The 22,008-nt window shown below is 38.6% G+C and overlaps 1 protein-coding gene across 1 annotated transcript in view; it reads right to left on the reverse strand.

Moving 5' to 3' along the window:
- The window catches only part of mTor (serine/threonine-protein kinase Tor), a 141,750-nt gene that overhangs the window by 104,524 nt on the left and 15,218 nt on the right, over positions 1–22,008 (reverse strand). The window contains exons 5-10 of the mRNA XM_070100585.1: positions 21,228–21,381; positions 20,308–20,501; positions 16,705–16,906; positions 7,243–7,361; positions 4,583–4,673; positions 4,385–4,485 (exon numbers count right to left, since the gene is read on the reverse strand). Coding sequence (XP_069956686.1) covers positions 4,385–4,485; positions 4,583–4,673; positions 7,243–7,361; positions 16,705–16,906; positions 20,308–20,501; positions 21,228–21,381 — 861 coding nt within the window. The remainder of the gene's footprint in view (positions 1–4,384; positions 4,486–4,582; positions 4,674–7,242; positions 7,362–16,704; positions 16,907–20,307; positions 20,502–21,227; positions 21,382–22,008) is intronic.

The following is a 22,008-nucleotide window of genomic DNA, read 5'->3' on the forward strand; positions in this document are numbered from 1 at the left end:
CTCACTATTTTCTGCTAGAGTGACTTTGTAAATGGTCGGAGCTGGACCAAAACTTTGGCGTAAGCTCCTCTTTCCTGTGTGCAGGTCATATGTGTATACATACATAAGTCTTCTGCATAAAACAATTGACTCTTCCATAGGCTAACTGTGAGATGGAGAGAAGAACCCAATTCATGTCACAGTTCACCCAATACGTACCCTGCTATCAAAACTCATTGACATGGTCTGTTAACACAAAAGTTTTAAAAGATCATGTGTTAACCAACGGTCTACTGTACATACTCTGAAACACTGGAATTTTAGCTATCAAATATAATAAATAATACACAGTGAACTGCCATTTTTCTCACATTATCTGAAACATATAACCTAATAAACAAAAAATAACATATATAATTTTCAACAAGTGTTAATCAGATCTAAAAACACAAGAAAACTTACTTAAATAATCAAAGATTTTATAGAAGACTGCATATATGGTATACTGGTCCACACAAGACAAAATTTACAAAATACATTTATCATGCATAAATGTATAAAAATATATGTATAGTACAGTACATAATAAAATTAATTCATTAGATGTTTCATACCAAGGCAGGGTGACCCGCTGAAGAAGAAAAACTATCACAGTCTAAGTGCCTCTTTAGAACAGAGGTAGCAGTCCCATGTTGATCAAGTGAGCTGCAACTTTTCTCCCGACCCCAGCAAAAGAATGTGTGCAGTGTGCTTCCCAACTTTTGCAACTTTAGTAAATCTTATAAGTTTCCCAAAGCTTCTTTATATATAGTATCATATTCACACTAACATCTCGATATATACTGTACATAAATTTTTTTTTTTAACACACTGGCTGTCTCCCACCAAGGTAGGGTGACCCGAAAAAGAAGGAACCCTTTTACCATCACTCATTCCATCACCGTCTTGCCGGAGGCATGCCGATACTACTTTCCTTCTATTCTATGGCTTACCTAATCCTTCAAAAATCTATTTACTAATACACATCTGTAATGTTGCAGTTTAAAAACTGTAGTGTAAAGCACCCTTCTGGCAAGACAGTGATGGAGTGAATGATGGTGAAAGTTTTTCTTTTTCGGGCCACCCTGCCTTGGTGGGAATCGGCCAGTGTGATAATAAAATAATAATAAAAAAACATCTGTAAAACAAATGTGTATTCACTTCCTCTAACCACTTCCTTTTCATTCTGACCTCCATTCTTTTGTACTTAAGTTCATTTTGTGTTGATACTATCTACCATTTAAACAGCTTCTCATTGTCTACCTTGTCATGCACTTGAATTCCTTTCTACAGAGAATACTGTCTTGTAACAAGGGTTCAATGATTAAAACAATCTACAATATGTACTGTATAAAGGTGGAACACACTGTATAACATAAATAAAAATAGTGGCAAGAACAAATGCTTGATTGTGATGAGAGGATTTCCCAACAAATCTTATCTGTAAGATATTCCTGATTTATGGTATAATTATCTCCTTGGTATCTTGTTAAAATTCATACACCTATCCAAAGAAATGAGCAAAAGCAAGTAACATTCAGGAAAGAGCCAATAAACTCTCTAAGGTTCCCAAACATGTCATCCTCTATTAGCAGCTTTGACAAGTCAAGAAAGACCACCACCACTGATTGCTAACTGATTCTACCTACTGGACAGACAGCAACTACAATTACCCCTCTGCTCTAGACAACCAACACAAACATCACAGTCTTCCCCATGAAAACTATAAAGGAATTCATCAAAGCAGCCACCCCATCAGACATATAATCACAATGAGTGTTTACAGCATCATAAGACAAGAAGTGATCCTACCTGAAGTTTACCTTGAGTTAGTTTTTAGGGTCAACTCCCCTCCAGCCTGGTCCCAGACCAGGCTGTTAGTGCCAGTCACGTGCAAGCCAACATATGCATAACAGCTTAGCTGAAGACAACCAGAAGTTGGTAGTTCCTCTTATGCACACCTCTCAAGGAAGGTTCCTTGATGTTGGTGAGGGGCTCTTGATTTAGGGAATTGAATCTGTGCTCCAGTTCCCTAAATTAAGCCTGAATGCCTTCCACATCCCCCCCCAGGCGCTGTATAATCCTCCGGGTTTAGCGCTTCCCCCTTGATTATAATAATAATAATCCTCTTATGCACAAGGGAAGGGTACAATAAGTCTAGGTCCCCCTTACACTTCATGAGGTTTCTCTTAGTGTACTCACTGCTTTCCTGCTTTTCATAGGAGGTACTTTGCACGATCTGCCAAGTCTTTTCCTTTCATACATAGTGATTTCTGTGGGCAGGTTCGGAACCAATCCCTTCAGAATTTTCCAGGTGCAAATTATGATGTACCTTCCTTGCCTACATTCCAAGGAGTACAATTTTGCAGATTAAATAACAAAAAAGGGCACAATACCGTGACTGGAACGATACACAAATAACCCGCACATAGAAGAGAGGAGCTTACGACGACGTTTTGGTCCAACTTGGACCATTTACAAAGTCACACTAACGAGAAATAGAGCAGTTAGTAGTAGTAGTAGCAGTAGTAGTCAGCGGCAGCGGCAGCAGCAGTAGCAGTAGTAGTAGTAGTGGGAGAAGGAGAAGCCAGTCAAATACTAAGAAAGGGGAGCACTACAAGGGAGCTACGCACCCACAGAGGGTAAGAGCAAGAGCATGGGGGGGGGGGGGGGATAATAAAAAATAAATAATGAAGGAACAAAAACACAAAGCAGAAGAAAGACAACCCAGAGGAGAAAAAGGAAAGAGGAAAGGGAAAGAGGGAGAAGAAGAAAAAGGAGGAAACAGGTTAGGTCATGGGTGTTCTGAAGTTTGGAGCATTTTACAATATAGTGGGAAAGTAAGGCATCTACAGATATGAAGCCAGGACTAAGATTCATACAAGGAAAGTTGTGTATTAGGGAGGATTCGACCAGATGGCGACTGTTAAAGTTGGAAGTAGGGAAGGCTTCCAACTTTAACAGCTGCCGTCTGGTTGAATCCTCCCTAATACACAACTTTCCTTGTATGAATCTTAGTCCTGGCTTTGTCTCTGTAGATGCCTTCCTTTCCCACTACATTGTAAAATGCTCCAAACTTCAGAACACCCGTGACCTAACCTGATTCCTCCTTTTTCTTCTTCTCCCTCTTCCCCTTTCCTCTTTCCTTTTTCTCCTCTGGGCTGTCTTTCTTCTGCCTTGTATTTTTGTTCCTTCATTATTTCCTTCCCCTACCCTCTGTGTTCTTGCTCTTACCCTCTGTGGGCACCTAGCTCCCTTGCACTGCTCCCCTTTCTTAGTATTTGACTGGCTCCTCCTCCTCCTTACTTCCAAAACTACTACTGCCTTCCACCTCCACTACTACTACTACCACTACCACTTCCTGCCTATATATACCCTTCCTGCTCTACTTCTCGTTAGTGTGACTTTGTAAATGGTCCAAGTCGGACCAAAACGTCGTCGTAAGCTCCTCTCTTCTATGTGAGGGTTATTTGTGTTACAGATTAAATATTGGTGAAACAGCCACAGATTTGGACACATGTTCACAGGAACACACACACACACACTTGCAGAGCCGAGGACACCTGGAATGCATGCATACTGCACAACACACTAACGTCTCATGAACTGGACAAGCATACTTACTATACCAGAAGAATAAGACACTATCTAGAATCTGCAACCATTAATGTTACTAATACCATCACACAAAACAGGGATGTTTCTATAGCCAAAACCAATCACACAAACAATTTTGTATCACCACAGGCACAGAATACCAGGACCTGATCCCCAAGTCCAGACCTCTCCTAACATCGCCTGACCTCAGGTGCTGTATGCCTTGCCTGTGCTTGACTTCACCTTCACCTGACCCCTCTTACACCTGATGCCACCTCAGCTGCACCTAACAGTTTACTTTTCAGCATTACACATACATCAATGTTTTACATATTTCCTGTACCTGATAAAGGTTTCTTAAAGGTGAAATATCTTAATAATAAAAGGTCTTCTTTTAATATAGATATCTTGTTCCACCACTTAGCTCAACCACACTCCAACTAAAATGACACTATAATTAACCTCTCTAACCTATTTTCAGCAAATAATTACAAGCAACAGTCCTTAAGCAGTTATTCCTAAACTTAATTTTCCTTGATGTTTATGAAAATAAAAACAAACCCTAAATGAAATCAAAGATATTTAATATACTGTATGTGAAGAGCAATCATAAAGGGCCAATGAACATAAAAGCCTGAGCTTGACAGCTTTACTTAGCATACTAGCTTGTACATTTCTTGCTATTTCTATAAAACCGAGTGTTTTCCCATACCATAAGAATTTACCAAATATTTCACTGAAGAGCAAATATTTCAAAGAAAAAACTCACCTCCGAGAGAATTTTTCTTTATTAAGTGCAGCCAACCTAGGCAGGATCTGAAGGAGGGCACTCTGAATGACGATGCTTCGACTACTCCTCTGATTCAGGACCTAATCAAAAAAATTTATAAGTAAAAATGCAACACATGAATGTTAATTTATAAATGATGCATAATAGAACAGATCTCCAACTTAGTTATAGTCTTACCTGAGTACAAATATCATCGTACTTCTCTAAAATGAGCTCACGACAGGTGCGACTCTCACAGGGATGATCCAAGATTGTCGTCTCTTGACCCCTGTAAGCAGATACATATCATTACTGGATTTCTATTTTCTGAATTAATATTAGTTTCTTCATTACAAGTAATGAACATCATTGCCTGCTGGTAGGGGAAATCTGAGGAATGTACAAACAACATTTTATTCAAAGAAAAACATTAATTTCTCTTAATTAAAATGGTAGATGAAACAATTATTTTGAATTCTTGTTAAAAAAAAGCAATACCTACATTTAAGAAATACATCAGAAATTATATATGTTTTTTATTAACAAATCGGCCGCTTCCTACCAAGGCAGGGTGACCTGAAAAAAAAAGAAACACTTTCATCATCAATCACTCCATCACTGTCTTGCCAAAGGCACACCTATACTACAGTTAAAAACTGCAACATATCAACACTTCTTTCCTATATCCTTTCGAAATCTAAACTGATCTAAATTGAATCCATTACTGTGGGTTCTCTCTTGGACAGAGATCCTCAAGATCTTATTTATATCCCCTTTGTTAATAGCCATCTTCCACTTGTACACTTCGATCATGTCTTCCCTCATTCTTCGTCTTACAAGTGAATGCAATTTAAGGGTCTGCAATCTTTCTTCATAAGGAAGGTTTCTAATGCTATGTATTAACTTTGTCATTCTTTGCTGAATGTTTTCTAACGAATTTATGTCCATTCTGTAAAATGGAGACCAGAACTAAGCTGCGTAATCTAGGTGAGGCCTTACTAATGATGTATAAAGCTGTAGTATAACCGCTGGACTTCTGTTGCTTACACTCTTGATATAAATCCCAGTAATCTATTTGCCTTATTATGTACACTTAGGCACTGCTGTCTTGGTTTAAGGTTGTTGCTTACCATAACCCCCAAATCCTTTTCTCATTCTGTGTGGCTAAGTTCAACATTATTAAGCTGGTAGGTTATGAACATTTCCGAGCTTTAGAACTTTACATTTATCTACATCGAACTGCATCTGCCACTTTTCTGACCACGAACTGAGTTTGTCTAAATCTGTGCATAATGAGAGAAAAAAAACTTTGACCGTTTTTTTGGAATAAAACAGCGACTTTGCACTGTATTTTCGTATGGCATTTATTGTTGTATTCTAGTTTTCTTGGTCTCATTTTATAGAATGGAAGGCATATCATAGAAATTGAGATTATTTTGACTGGTTTTACAATGAAAAGTACCTTGAAATTGAGCTCAAAGTAGCAGAAATGTTCGATTTTTACCAAAGTTCAAAAGTAAACAAATCATGCCAAGCGTCCAATACACGTCAATTGGTGAGTCTAATATTCTTTTGCAAGTGCGCCAATATGATTCATACCATTTTTTACACTAATGCAGTAGTCTGCATAACAGTAAATCTTCTATTTTTTGTGAGAATAAAAATTCAAAGTGGAAAGCAAAAGAATGTAAGAGGGGCCTTGAGACTTGACTAATAAACAGAGGAAATGTCATTTTAGTGCCAGGAATGTATTTCTTGTTTGTTCTGGACCCTATTCGGAAATTGGCATCTTTTGAAATTTGTGTGAAATTGGCAAAATTGCTAAATTCTGGCCACTGTGCTGGATAGTTGAAATTGGTAAATGGGTGGTTTCTTGCACTCATTCAATAGAAAAAATGGAGTTCTAGCGAAATATTCATGTTTTTTGTCGACTAGTACAGTGGAACTGGCCGAAAATGGGGCTCAAAGTGGGCAAAATCGCCGATCCGTAAACACCGCCGAGACAGCTAACTTCGCGAGAGCATAATTCCGTAAGTTTTCCATCAAATTTCATATTTTTGGTGTCATTATGATCGGGAAAAGATTCTCTATCTTTTCATAAGATTTTTTTTTTTTTTTTTTAAATTTGGCAGACCCTGAGAACAAGTCTCGGAGAGGGCCTGTCGACCCTCAAAGGGTTAATAGTACTTATGTTTACTTGCTTGCCAACAAATATTTCAGTGGGCATTCTCTCCATGTGCTCAACCACTTTTAATGCTTACCTTTTCCTCTTCTGTTAATCTCTTTCTCCATTCCATATCTCTATAGATATTAATATGTTTGAAAGTGTAACATGTGCGGTTGACAATCGGATCTCTGACACATAAATGCACCACAATAATCACCACCTGAAGTGCTGTACTGGGAAACTAGTATACAGCAGACTCACATCACATAGGTTACATTCCAGAAATCAGCATAATGTGTAAAATCGTGTTAACTGAAAAACATATGGGAAAAATAAGGCTGATTCTTGACACACCAAAAAAACAAATACATTTTTTAATTTATTTCATTCAAAATAATAATACTGATACCTTACACTGTAACAGTCACTGCTTGTAGAACTGGAAGTGCTGAAAGGGTTGTTGTGGCCACGTACACTACCTGTACAAACATGTGGTGGGCAGTACCAGCTACAATGACCATCACTTACCAACACTCCCATCATCTGCTGTCAATATTTGTAAAAATCAGCCACATTTCTTTACCAAATTGTACCAATGGTTCCTGTTGCTCACATAATATGAATGTATGTATGTAGAGGGTTGATATAGCCCTTTACAAACATCGTTCAAAAGAATTGCAGGCTAACTCACCCTATGGTTGAGTTAGAGTGGGATGGTAGAGAAGAAAGAAGATCCAGAGGCGTGTGAGGTGAGGATGACAGTGACCCCTGACCTCCACGGAGTCGCTTCACTACCGATGACATGCCATCCTAGGAAATACATCGAAATTAAAAAATCAGGTACAGGCATTGCAGAAAAAAATATTAGTATTTTCTTTTGAGTACTAAACTGATTTTGATTTTTAGAGTTGATGGAGACAGATGATAAGGATTATTATAAGTAAAAATAGAGATTCCTATGAATTATTTTAAAATCTTTATTATGAACTATATGCCCCTCCTGCAGGCATTAGTCAAAGGATTGCAGAGGAACATAATTAGGATTGCTGGGGATAGCACTGACCCGGCAGGGGCAGGTTTTTTAGTTTAAAAAAAACCAAGGCCTGGCCTGGCACCTTAACTCAAAAAGCTATTATTAATTAAGGATTAATTATAAAGGGTTATAGTAATTTAACTCCTAAATCTTTTATTTAACCTTTCTATAGGTTGGTCCAAAATGCAGTACAAAATTTGAGGAACTTGTGATGCTTATGCAACTTTGTCAGATGATTGTCACAGTTGAGTGCTCAGGTACTCAGTCATACTCCGCTGGTTTCTTTTACCCTGCAGTTCTCTATACAGCAGACAATAAGGTCCAACTGCATGGTCCAGAGCAAGCTTGACAGCAATGCTTCAATATAAGTCATGGTCCTTATCAGTAAACAAGTCCGTTTACCAAGAGTATGCAGGGACTCATGGATCTCTTACAGTGTCAACATTGATTGCAAAGGCATTTGATAAATGCAACCATGGGGTGGTTAAACACAAAATGAGGGCCATAGGCATAACAGGGAAGGTAAGCAGATGCATTTTCAAGTTTCTAATGCAATAAAAAGAGCAAAATCCAACATCAGTGAGGTAAAAAGCTTAGTACCCCAGGCACTGTCCTGGCACCTTTGTTGTTTCTTATACTCACAGCATAGACAAAAACAGCCATCATAGTTTCGTATCATTTGTAGATGGCACTAAAATAAGCATGAAAGTCATCCTGGTAGAAGACAATGAAAAATTGAAGGAAGATATAAGCATGGTTTTTCCAATGCGCAATGGAGAACACAAAGTTCAATACTGATAAGTTCCAGCTGCTTAGGTAAGGAATGAATGAAGAACTCAAAAGGGACACTATATGCAAACTCAAGATGATCATCAAACAGAACATAAGGAACATGTGAAAGACCTGGGAATAAATGTCAGCTAACCTTTCTTTCAAAGAACACAATAGCATAAATTTCACGACAGCCAGGAAGATGGTGGGTAATTCGAACTTTCAAAACAAGGGAAACAGTGCAATGGTGGCCCTTCTCAAATTGCTTGTACCCTCTCATTTGGAATATTTTTCAGTGATGGCAGCCTCATTCAAGGCAGGAAATATATCAGAGCTGGAACAGATACAGAGATCATTTACAGCCTTCACAGAACCAATAAAGCATTTAAATTACTGGGAAAGTCTTCAAGTCCTAATTATATACTCACTAGAGCAAAGGAGAGAGATACACAACATTATAAACCTGAAAAGTACTTGAGGGCTTTGTCCCAAATCTGCACACTAACATAACATACTGGAGTGAGAGATATGGGAGGAATGCAAAATAAACCCAGTAAAAAGCAGGGGCACCATGGGGACAATAAGAGAACAAGGTATCAACATCCATGATTCCAGACTATTCAGCATTTTGCCAGAAGATATCAGAAACACTTCTGAGACAAGTGTAGAAGTCTTCAAGAGGAAATTGGACAAGTATCTTCATCAGTTGCCAGATCAACCAGGCTGTAAGCAATAAGTGAGCAAGTAGGCCACCAGCAGCAACAACCTGGATGGCCAGGCAAGCACCAGGAGTGAAAAAAAAAACTCAAAATTCATCAGATATATATCAAAGGTCAGTCTGGGATGGCCCAAGCCAGGATGTTATGTTACATAATGGGTCCAGGGATCAGGCCCAACATTTGTATTTGCTAAGCAAGTTATACTGCTAATCTACCTATTTATTGATGTTAGATAAATAATAGAAATGAATTCACAGTCATAAATTTAGTGTCAAAAATATTAAAACTAGTTATAAATGGTTATGAACTATTTATAAAACATAGTATTTAGCAACAAATACAGTGGAACCTCTACTTGCGAGTTTAATCCGTTCCATAACCTTGCTCGCAACTGGATTTGCTCATTTGCAGAATCAATTTTCCTCATTTAAATTAATTGAAATGCAATTAATCCGTTCCAGTGGAATTCTGTACTTCAATAATTTCGCTCATATCACTCTATGGCTTATTTATCTATCTCACTTCATCTAATATGACATAATAAACAATATAAATAACATAGAAACCTGATATATACTCTAAAATGAATAAAATATGTCATTTATGCAGTGGTATGGGCGGTGTCGGCGGTGGACGAGAGTTTGTCTGGAGACCAGGCAAAATTCTTCATGAATAATTTTGCTAATATCATCTATATTGCTTATTTATCTATCACAGTTCATCTAGTATGACATAACAAACAATATGAATAACATAGAAACATGATATATACTCTAGAATGAATAAAATATGTCATTCATGTAGTGGTATGGGCGGTGTCGGCGGTGGACGAGAGTTTGTCTGGGCACCTGGCAAAATTCTTCATGAATAATTTCGCTAATATCATCTATACGGCTTATTTATATATCACAGTTCATCTAATACGACATAAGAGACAATATAAATAACATAGAAATACGATATATACTCTAGAATGAATAAAATATGTCATTATGTAACAGGTAGAGGCGGCCACAACCGGAGGCTCCCTCTTTGTTGTGGTAAACACTGCCTTCTAGTGACGGCCTTTTGAAGCTGTCTATTATTATAATTATTATATGTAGTACATTACAGTGGACCCCCGCATAGCGAACGCCTTGCATAGCGAACAATCCGCATAGCGAACGCTTTGTTCACTAAAATTTTGCCCCGCATAGTGGACAAAAACCCGCTCAGCGACCTTCGTCCGAGACGCGTCCAATGTTTACCAGCCAGCCTCCGCGGTAACATTCAAGCATACACTCGGAATATTTCGTATTATTACAGTGTTTTCGGTGCTGTTTGAGGAAAATAAGTGACCATGGGCCCCAAGAAAGCTTCTAGTGCCAACCCTACACCTCAAAGGGTAAGAATACCCATTGAAATGAAGAAAGAGATCATTGATAAGTATGAAAGTGGAGTACGTATCACCGACCTGGTCAGGTTGTACAAGAAACCAAAATCAACCATCGCTTCTATTGTGGGCAAGAAAACGGCAATCAAGGAAGCTGTTGTTGCCAAAGGTTTAACTGTGTTTTCGAAACAAAGATCGCAAGTGATGGAAGATGTTGAGAGACTCTTATTGGTGTGGAAGTAACCCCAGAAAAGGACTTGCTACCTCAAGTCCTAATGGAAGGGGATTCCCCTTCTAAACACTAACACTCTCTCTCCCCTCCTCCCATCCCATCAATCATCACCAGATCTTCAATAAAAGTAAGTGTCATGTAATTGTGCATGCATTTTTCAGTTTGTGTGTACTAAAATTAACATTTTTTTGTGGTAAAAAAATTTTTTTTTCATACTTTTGGGTGTCTTGCACGGATTAATTTTATTTCCATTATTTCTTATGGGGAAAATTAATTCGCATAGCGAACATTTCGCATAACGACCAGCCCTCTTGCACGGATTAAGTTCGCTATGCGGGGGTACACTGTATTATATATGTATTATTATTATACATATTATACTGTTATTATTATTATATATGTATTATTATTATACATATATTGCTGGTTTCGTTTTTAATACTTGACGTGCTGTTGGAGTGTGAGCAAAGTAACATTTATGAAGGGGTTCAGGGAAACCGGCAGGCCGGACTTGAGTCCTGGAGATGGGAAGTACAGTGCCTGCACTCTGAAGGAGGGGTGTTAATGTTACAGTTTAAAAACTGTAGTGTAAAGCACCCTTCTGGCAAGACAGTGATGGAGTGAATGATGGTGAAAGTTTTTCTTTTTCGGGCCACCCTGCCTTGGTGGGAATCGGCCAGTGTGATAATAAAATAATAATAATATTATTATACATATTATTATTATTATTATTATTACAGTGGTCCCTCAATAATCGTCCGGCCTGAAAGTCGTCCATTTCGGAAATAGTCCTGTTTTTTTGTCTAAATATTGGCTCGCAAATGGTCCGGTAACTCGCTAATAGTCCTTTGTCCCGGACGCGTACTCACGCTCTGAGCCGCCTGGGCCTTCCCTTCCCAGCCAGTGTGCCATTGTTCACCAGTGAGCGACAGTCCCCTCACGTGCTCCAGCGAAATATTTCATAATATTCCATTTATTTTAGTGCTTGCAAGTTATTTAAGAGCTAAATAAGCTCCTAGAGCCAAGCGTTTGGTAAAGAAGGTGAGAAATACGGTTGAATTTAAGAAAAACATCATCGAACAATATGATAGTGGCGTACATGTGGGCGAACTGGCCAGGATGTATAACAAATCCCGTACAACCATATCTTCCATCAAAGCCAAGAAAAAGGAAATCAAGGATGCTGTTGTTGCAAAGGGGGTAAATATGCTGACAAAAATGAGATCACCAGTACTCGAAGATGTTGAGAAGTTATTATTGGTGTGGATAAGCGAGAAAGAATTAGCAGGAGATAGTCTTATGACGTCGCTTATTTGTGAAAAGGCTAGGCAGTTGCATGACTATTTGGTAAAGAAATTGCCTGCAACTAGTGGTGATGTGAGTGAATTTAAGGCTAGCAAAGGCTGGTTTGAGAGATTTAAGAAGCATACTGGCATACACAGTGTGGTAAGGCATGGTGAGGCTGCCAGTTCGGACCACAAGGCGGCTGAAAAATATGTGTATGAATTCAAGGAGTACATAAACAGTGAAGGACTGAAACCTGAACAAGTGTTCAATTGTGATGAAACAGGCCTCTTTTGGAAGAAAATGCCAAAGAGGACCTACATTACTCAGGAAGAAAAAGCGCTGCCAGGAAACAAGCCTATGAGAGACAGGCTGACGCTAATGTTCTGTGCTAATGCTAGTGGGGATTTCAAAGTGAAGCCGTTACTAGTGTACCATTCTGAAAATCCCAGTGTTCAAGAAAAACAATGTTATGAAGAGTAAATTGTGTGTGTTTTGGAGATCTAATAGTATGGCATGGGTCACAAGGAACATTTTCGTCGAGTGGTTCAATGAAGTGTTTGGTCCTAGTGTGAAGAATTACCTCCTGGAAAAGAAATTGGATCTCAAGTGCCTCCTAGTAATGGACAATGCACCTGCTCATCCTCCAAACTTGGATGACCTAATTCTGAAGGAGTTTGGGTTCATCACAGTGAAGTTCTTGCCCCCGAATACCACTCCTCTCCTCCAGCCCATGGACCAGCAAGTCATTTCAAACTTTAAAAAACTCTACACCAAAAGCAATGTTTGAAAGGTGCTTGAATGTGACCTCAGACACTCATTTGACCCTACGAGATTTTTGGAAAGAACACTTCAGTATTCTCCATTGCGTATGCCTTATAGGTAAGGCTTGGGAGGGAGTGACTACCAGGACTTTGAATTCTGCTTGGAGAAAATTGTGGCCAGATTGTGTCCACAAGAGGGATTTTGAAGGGTTTGAGGCAGCCCCTGATGAGCCTATGTCAGCTGTAAACTCTATTGTCGTACTGGGGAGTTCCATGGGGTTGGATGTGAGTTTGGAGGATGTGGAAGAGTTGGTGGAGGACCACAATGAAGAGCTAACCACTGAGGAGCTGCAAGAGCTTCAGCAGGAAGAGCAACAGATCGCAGCTCAGAATCTTGCTGCAGAGGAGGAGGAAGAGAGATGGAGGAAGGTGCCTTCTTCAGAAATTAAGGAGATTTTTGAAATGTGGGGTAGGATGGAAAGATTTATGGAGAAACATCACCCAGAGAAGGATGTTGCAAGCCATATCGGCAACTTGTACAGTGACAGAGTCTTGGCCCATTTTAGGGAAGTTTTAAAGAGACGCCAGAAACAGAGCTCTCTGGACAGTTTTTTTGCGAGACAGGACTCCAGTGACTCTCAAGGTGGTCCTAGTGGCATTAAGAAACAGAGAAAAGAAGTAACCCCAGAAAAGCAATTGGAACCAGAGGTGTTGATGGAAGGGGATTCCCCTTCCAAACAGTAAATCATCCAATCTGTCTCCTTCTCCAGTCTTCCATACACAAAGAAGAATTGCCAATAAAGGTAAGTGTTATTCTGTTAATGTTTAATTTATCATCTGCCACTGTATTGTTTATGTACTACATCTATATTTCATGTAAAAAAATTTTTTGTTTTAATACTTCTGGGTGTCAGGAACGGATTAATTGAATTTGCATTACAGTGGAACCTCAAAAATCGAACTGCTCCCAACACAACCAATTATGTAAGTGTATTTTTGTAAGTGCTTTTATAAGTGTATTTTTGAGGGTCTGAAATGGACTAATCTAATTTACATTATTCCTGATGGGAATAAATTCATTCGGTAAAGGCACTCGAACAGCCTTCTGGACTGAAGAAAGTTCGATATTTGAGGTTCCACTGTATTTCTTATGGGGAAAATTGATTCGTAAATCGTCCATTTCGATAATAGTCCCACTTCCAGGAACGAATTATAGACGATAATTGAGGGACCACTGTATTATTATTATTATTGTATTATACTATTATTATTATTATTATTATTATTATTATTATTATTATTATTATTATTATTATATAAATTATTTGTAATTTTTATTCACACAAAAAATATAAGATTTATTGTTATTCCTTATTGCAATAATTGTATAAATATGTCAACCCATTCACAACTGCATATTGGAATGGACAGTGACATCATTTGTTTACACTGAAACAGCCAAGCAATGGACCATTTCTCCTAGGTTGAGCTCAATTTCAAGGCACTTTTTGTCATGAAACTAATCAAAATCATATCTATTTCTGTAATATATCTTCCATTCTATCAAATGAGACCAAAAAAACGAGAATACAACCATAAAAAACATACAAAAATACCACTAAGGGGTGGCTAATTGCTGAGAAGTGAGCTCCATTATTTATGCTTAGATTTCTTCCATTATTATTATTATTATTATTATTATTATTATTATTATATAAATAATTTGTAATTTTTATTCACACGAAAAATATAAGATTTACTGTGACGTCATTTGTTTACACTGTAACAGCCAAGCAATGGACTATTTCTCCTAGGTTGAGCTCTATTTCAAGGTACTTTTAGTCATGAAAGAAATCAAAATCATATCTATTTCTGTAATTTATCTTCAATTCTATCAAATGAGACCAAAAAAATGAGAATACAACCATAAAAACCATTTGAAATTACCACTAAGGGGTGGCTAATTGCTGAGAAGTGAACTCCATTATTTATGCTTAGATTTCTTTCATTTTTGGTGTACATTAAGAAGCATCTTTCCATCATACATTGCCCAAGTTTCAATAAGATAGTCCAACAAACAAATGAGATACAATTCCCGAGATCAAGAGCAAGATGGGGTTGTAAAAGAAGTAAATGCTAGGGTGTTCGGGAGAGGGGTGGGATTAAATTATGGGGAATCAAATTCAAAATGGGAATTGACACAGTTACTTTTTGCTGATGATACTGTGCTTATGGGAGATTCTAAAGAAAAATTACAAAGGTTAGTGGATGAGTTTGAGAATGTGTGTAAAGGTAGAAAGTTGAAAGTGAACATAGAAAAGAGTAAGGTGATGAGGGTATCAAATGATTTAGATAAAGAAAAATTGGATATCAAATTGGGGAGGAGGAGTATGGAAGTAGTGAATGTTTTCAGATACTTGGGAGTTGACGTGTTGGCGGATGGATTTATGAAGGATGAGGTTAATCATAGAATTGATGAGGGAAAAAAGGTGAGTGGTGCGTTGAGGTATATGTGGAGTCAAAAAACGTTATCTATGGAGGCAAAGAAGGGAATGTTTGAAAGTATAGTAGTACCAACACTCTTATATGGATGTGAAGCTTGGGTGGTAAATGCAGCAGCGAGGAGACGGTTGGAGGCAGTGGAGATGTCCTGTCTAAGGGCAATGTGTGGTGTAAATATTATGCAGAAAATTCGGAGTGTGGCAAGACAGTGATGGAGTGAATGATGGTGAAAGTTTTTCTTTTTCGGGCCACCCTGCCTTGGTGGGAATCGGCCAGTGTGATAATAATAAAAAAAAAATGTCATTCTACTTTGATCCATTCTCTCTAAATGACCAAACCACCTCAACAACCCCTCTTCTGCCCTCTGACTAATGCTTTTATTAACTCCACGTAGAATGACATGGAAAGCATATAAATCTATAGGGGAAGGAAAGAGGGGTAGGGGTCGTCCTCGAAAGGGTTGGAAAGAGGGGGTAAAGGAGGTTTTGTGGGTGAGGGGCTTGGACTTCCAGCAAGCGTGCATGAGCGTGTTAGATAGGAGTGAATGGAGACGAATGATACTTGGGACCTGACGATCTGTTGGAGTGTGAGCAGGGTAATATTTAGAGAAGGGATTCAGGGAAACCGGTTATTTTCATATAGTCAGACTTGAGTCCTGGAAATGGGAAGTACAATGCCTGCACTTTAAAGGAGGGGTTTGGGATATTGGCAGTTTGGAGGGATATGTTGTGTATCTCTATACGTATATGCTTCTAAACTGTTGTATTCTGAGCACCTCTGCAAAAGCAGTGATAATGTGTGAGTGTGGTGAAAGTGTTGAATGATGATGAAAGTATTTTCTTTTTGGGGATTTTCTTTCTTTTTTTTTGGGTCACCCTGCCTTGGTGGGAGACGGCCGACTTGTTGAAAAAAAAAAAAAAAAAAAAAAAAAAAAAAGAGCAAGAGCCCCTCACCAGTGTCAAGGAACCTGCCTTGAGGTCTGCTCGCTTGTGGAAATTTTGCTCGCGTATGGAAGCAAAAAATCGACCCATCAACTGCTCGTATTTGGAAAAACTCACACATGGACACGCTATAAGTAGAGGTTCCACTGTAGTTGAATTTAAGCAAACTGAAATAATTAAAATTAAAATAAGAAAAGTCAAGAGTATTTTCCCAGAATGGTTGGCAATATGCAGCTAGGGATAAAATACTTGGACATTTCTTGAGCATTCATGAAAAAGCTGTCTCTGAATTAACGAATTTTGTTGAATTCTAACAAAATGATGCAGGGTATGACGATAGTCTCTTTGGCTAAGTCTATATCAGCTGATGATGTATGCCCAGCTGAAGCTGGGCAGACAAATTATGACACAATACTTCTAACAGCCTTGCTTAACCAAGAAACTGATATCATGTTTCAGTGTTTGTTTAGTTCATAGAACACATTGCATGTAATGCATGGGCAATTAGAGAACAAAAAATTAAGCACAACCATACCTTTTTCGGAGCTAGTGTTTGGTAATGAGTGAGGTGCCGCAACTGTTTTAGAAGTCTCTCCCACTCACAGTTGCTGCAGCGAAGTAATTCATTCAACACCAACAATGAACCATGTATTCTGTCATCTCGAGTGAGACTGCGATCTTTGTTGTTAGCTGAATCATCAAAGCCAGCCCAGACCTCTGTCAAGCACTGCTTATACCTGAAACAAAATGAAAATTTCTAACAATCAAAAGAAAAACTCAACAATGCAAGACTTTACTGGAGAGTCTTCCAACAGACTACTTTCTGAGTGTCATTACCCAATTTGTTTGTAGTTTGTCAGTTATTCCACTTTATAAATTATTCACAATATTTTATTTTATTAACACACTGGCCGATTCCCACCAAGGCAGGGTGGCCCGAAAAAGAAAAACTTTCACCATCATTCAATATGGGAACATGAAAATCAATTTGTAAAAGTCAATACAGATTAAAAGCAATACAGGAGCAATGATTATAAAAAATAAATATTTTAAATCAGAGCCCTGCCATCTTAAAATTTAACCCTTTGAGGGTTTTGGTCGTACTAGTACGTCTTACGCGTAGGGGTTTTTGTCGTACTAGTACGCATAAATTCTAGCGGCCTCAAATCTCACAGGAAAAGGCTGATAAGCCTAGATGTGAGAGAATGGGTCTGTGTGGTGGGTGTGCGCAGTAGGAAAAAAATCTGGGACCCAGTGGTGCATTGTGGGAATGCCATCATAGTACACAATTTCCACGTGCCCTGTGGTAAGAAGTTCCTCACTCCTCGGCGAATTGGGACACTTTTGTTCCCCAGTGACAGTTCTAATACAGATGGAAGTGACAGTGAAGATGAGTTTCAAGGTTCTGGTGAGGTTTTGACCGAAACTAATGACCATAATATGGGTAATAGTGAGGAAAACCCAGACAACCCACAGCCTTCCACCTCTGGTGCTGGGCCATCTTGTTCACGTTCAGTTGTACCAGAATCAAAGAGGAAACTCCTATTTTCCAAAATCCCAGACTCAGATGTGAGCATTGGTGATGATAGTGATAGTGATTATGAACTACAAGCTCTTCACACTTGTTCCAAGAATGGAGGAGGAGGAGGAGGCAGAGGAGGAGGAGGCAGAGGAGGAGGAGGCAAGAGGAGGAGGAGGCAAGAGGAGGAGGAGGCAAGAGGAGGAGGAGGCAGAGGAGGAGGAGGAGGAGGAGGAGGAGGAGGAAGAAGAAGAAGAGGAGGAGGAGGAGGAAGAAGAGGAGGAGGAGGAGGAGGAGGAGGAGGAGGAAGAAGAAGAGGAGGAGGAGGAAGAAGAAGAATACATAATGATAACAATAATACATAATAATAATAATACATAATAATAATAATACATAATAATAATACATAATAATAATAATAGGTAATAATAAATGTTCACCCATGACAGTAACAAGATAAGGGGAGATAACATCTGATAAGTGCTGACGTTTGATGAGGGTAAATGAGGGTAGAGCTGATGCCAAAAGATGAGATAAACATCTCCCTCCCTTTGTTTTTGCTGGTATACTAACATTTCTGTCTGTCTATTTGCCTGTCTGTCAAGCTCCCTGTCTATCCGTCTAGCTCTCTGTCTCAGAGAGCCACAAGACTGTGTCATCACTTTTACTCACATCTTCAAGCAGAGTATAGCACTTTGTCTGGGTTTCTTGGGTTATCCTAGGTAATTTATACTATGTATACTTGTATTTATGTGTACCTGTGAGACAGAGATAAAAAGACAGATAGAATGAGGGAGAAAGATAATTAGATAGAATGGAGGAAGGGAAGCAGCATCCGACCCCATTGTTTTGACAGGCGGGAGGGGGGAGTGAGTAATGAGACAATATGTCATTTTGACAGCTGCCGACTCCTGGTAATTTACACTATGGAGGAGAAGGAGAAGGAGGAAGAGTAGGGGGAAGAGGAAGAAGAGGAGGAGGAGGAAGAGGAGGAGGAAGAGGAAGAGTAGGAGGAAGAGGAATAAGAGGAAGAGGAGGAGGAAGAGGAATATTAGGAGGAAGATCAGGGGGAAGAGGAGGAAGAGGAAGAAGAAGAGGAGGAGGAGGAGGAGGAGGAAGAGTAGGAGGAGGAGGAAGAGTAGGAGGAAGAGGAAGAAGAGGAGGAGGAGGAAGAGGAGGAGGAGGAAGAGGAAGAGTAGGAGGAAGAGGAAGAGTATGAGGAAGAGTAGGGGGAAGAGGAAGAAGAGTAGGGGGAAGAGGAGGAAGAGGAAGAAGAGGAGGAGGAGGGTGGAACACTAGTACACTGGTACTGGTACACTAACATTTCTGTCTGTCTATTTGTCTGTCTGTCAAGCTCCCTGTCTATCTGTCTATCCGTCTAGCTCTCTGTCTCAGAGAGCCACAAGACTGTGTCATCACCTTTACTCACATCTTCAAGCAGAGTATAGAACTTTGTCTGGATTTCTTGGGTTATCCTAGGTAATTTATACTATGTATACTTGTATTTATGTGTACCTGTGAGACAGAGATAGACAGACAGATAGAAAGAGAGAGAGAGATTGAAAGAGATAGAATGAGGGAGAAAGATAAAACACCATTGTGTATGACACCATGTTTCAGAGTTCCACAAGCTGCAGAACTAATAGGAATATGTTCAGTGACTGTATATTGGTATATATATTATAGAACAATAATAATAAACAATGTTTTGTATTGTTTGTTTTTGTAAACAAGTTTTGTAAACAATATATTGATAATTATGTTTGTGTGCTTATTGTGTTGTATACAACGAGTGTATATATGTACATTGCACCTTACTTTGGTCTCATAGGCCACATAAGTTATGTGAAAAAATAAAATAGTGAAAAAAACAACAAACCTTCAAATACAAGTAAACTAAAGTTTACCAGGTGAGCGGCAGTCGCCGCTGTTGCCATACGCGGCTCATTTTCTGCAAACTTCATGCATCCATATCTCCGTAAGTATTGAGGGTAAATTTTTTTTGTTTATCCTATAATGTTTAGAAAAAAAAACTCTATTTTTTCATAAGAAAAAATAATTTTTTTTTTTTTTGAAATTTGGCCGACCCTGAGAACGAGTTTCGGAGAGGGCCTGTCGACCCTCAAAGGGTTAAACAAGGAGCTAGCAACACCTCCTGTATAAATTACTAAACGTAAAAAGAAAAACTTTCATTTTCTTTTTGGGCCACCCTGCCTTGGTGGGATACAGCTGGTTTGTTGGAAAAAAAACAATTCTTTGTTTATTCTTTTTCTGGTCATCCTGCCTCAGTGGAAGACAACCAATGTGTTGACGTTATCCAGTGACGTTGTTACCTGAGGGTCCACTGTAAATGGTTTTAAGGATGTGATGTGAAGTTGAAGTGTAGGGTAACATTTATGAAAGGATTCAGAAAAATTGGTTGTAGCCCTAGAAAATCAGTGACTCCACTCTGATATGGGGACCTTCTGTTCAGAGAACAATTTGAAATGTGATTTTTGTGCACTTCTAGCAAGATAACTACTGAATGAATGATGGTGAATGTCTCTCTTTTATGGGGGTTACTGTACCTTGGTGGGAGGTGGCTGGTGTGGTTTAAAAAATATTTTGAATTTCACATACCACATTGTTTGCTGCATCTCTTTAGTCTCTCTCTGCGCAGTGATGGTAAGTGCAACCCGCAGTGCCGCTACTGCATTTTCTCTGATTGCAGGCTTCGGATCTCTTACAGCATGAAAAATTACATCCAAGAACTGCTGAACTTGTTGAAAAAAGTATGTAGGTACTGAAAGGGCCAACTCTCTGAGCACTAGTACCTGTACAAAAAATGAAACATACAATAGTAAAAAAATGGTGAATACTGTACCACATATAGTTTTCACTCATAAGCCATTTACGACTTAGGCTTGGTGAACCGAGTATTGTTTTCAGAGGGAAGAACCTAACTAATTAGTGGAAGGGGGGGGTCATTCAGCGCCAGAGGAATAGAAGATAATCAGGTTTGATCCAAGGAAGAGGAAGGTAGCTCCAATTCTTTGGGCCCAGAGCCCTTCACCAGAATCAAGGAACACCCCTCTCCCCTTGAAGGATATACACCTACCATCCGACTTATGACCTGCTCGACTTACAACCACTCGACTTACGACCGTGTTTTTTATGCCAAATTTCTGGGTAATAAACAACTATTTGTGTTGTACACAGTGTTTATCCTAAACCTTACAGTATAAAATACAGTACTAACAGCATAAAAAGTAAAGTAAAACATTCTTTTTTTTTTTCAACAAGTCGGCCGTCTCCCACCGAGGCAAAATAAAACAATAAAATAAAGTCATTACAAAAATGTTTTGTTGATGTTCAGTGGTAAAGTTCGACTTACGACTGGTTTCTCGGAACCGAACTCGGTTGTAAGTCGGATGGTAGATGTACTACACAAAGATATAGAAATAAATTTTTAATTCATATCGGTCATTAAATTTTCTAAGCCATACTACACACACGTCCATGACTGCTAATAACTTGAAACCAGCAATTCTATGACTTACAGCAGCATGTCTTCTTCCTTCATTACGATCTCCTTGCAACCACTCAAAGGATCTCTTGACTAGGTCTTCAACATACTCGGCTGTGAATGTTCCAGATGCCAAAGCAAGGCGACCTACAGCTTTTGCTGTTAGTTCCATCACACCTGTGTCTGGGCTTTATATAACAAAAAGAAACATTTTAAAATTCAGAAATTTTAAAAGATATATTTTTTCATTCAAGAATATATGAGAAGGCATTTACATACCACACAGGAACTATACTGCAACTAGGGGATTACAAAATTGAAAATACATTATTATACAGTATAACTCTAGGTAACAATTTCATCTAAATACAGTAATGAGAACCTACAGTCACAAAAAATGTCCTGATCAAACAATAAATGAATCTAGATCTTGAAATTCAGCTGAGATTATATAGATTACCAACTAATGACAGATATCTTGTGTATGACATTTGAAGTAGTGCTATGTACTCACTGTTGTAGCACTGCATATAGACAAACCCTCAGCCCCTCCTCCGAAAAAAAAAAAACGCCAAAACAGCCACAAACGAGCTAGTGCCAAATTCTTAAATTAAGATGCATTATACGATAATACATGTGAATGTATTATCCTAAAATGTGAATGCATTCTCCTAAAATACATTTTAGGATAATACATGTGAATGTGAAGATGCATTTAGGATATTTGTAAAAACCTAGCAGAACAAATTATTATTACTTTTTAATATTATTGTTATTATTTCTATTATTATATTAACCCTTAAACTGTCCAAATA

The sequence above is a fragment of the Cherax quadricarinatus genome, chromosome 5 (genome assembly GCF_038502225.1).
Source record: "Cherax quadricarinatus isolate ZL_2023a chromosome 5, ASM3850222v1, whole genome shotgun sequence".
NCBI classification, from domain to species: Eukaryota; Metazoa; Arthropoda; class Malacostraca; order Decapoda; family Parastacidae; genus Cherax; species Cherax quadricarinatus.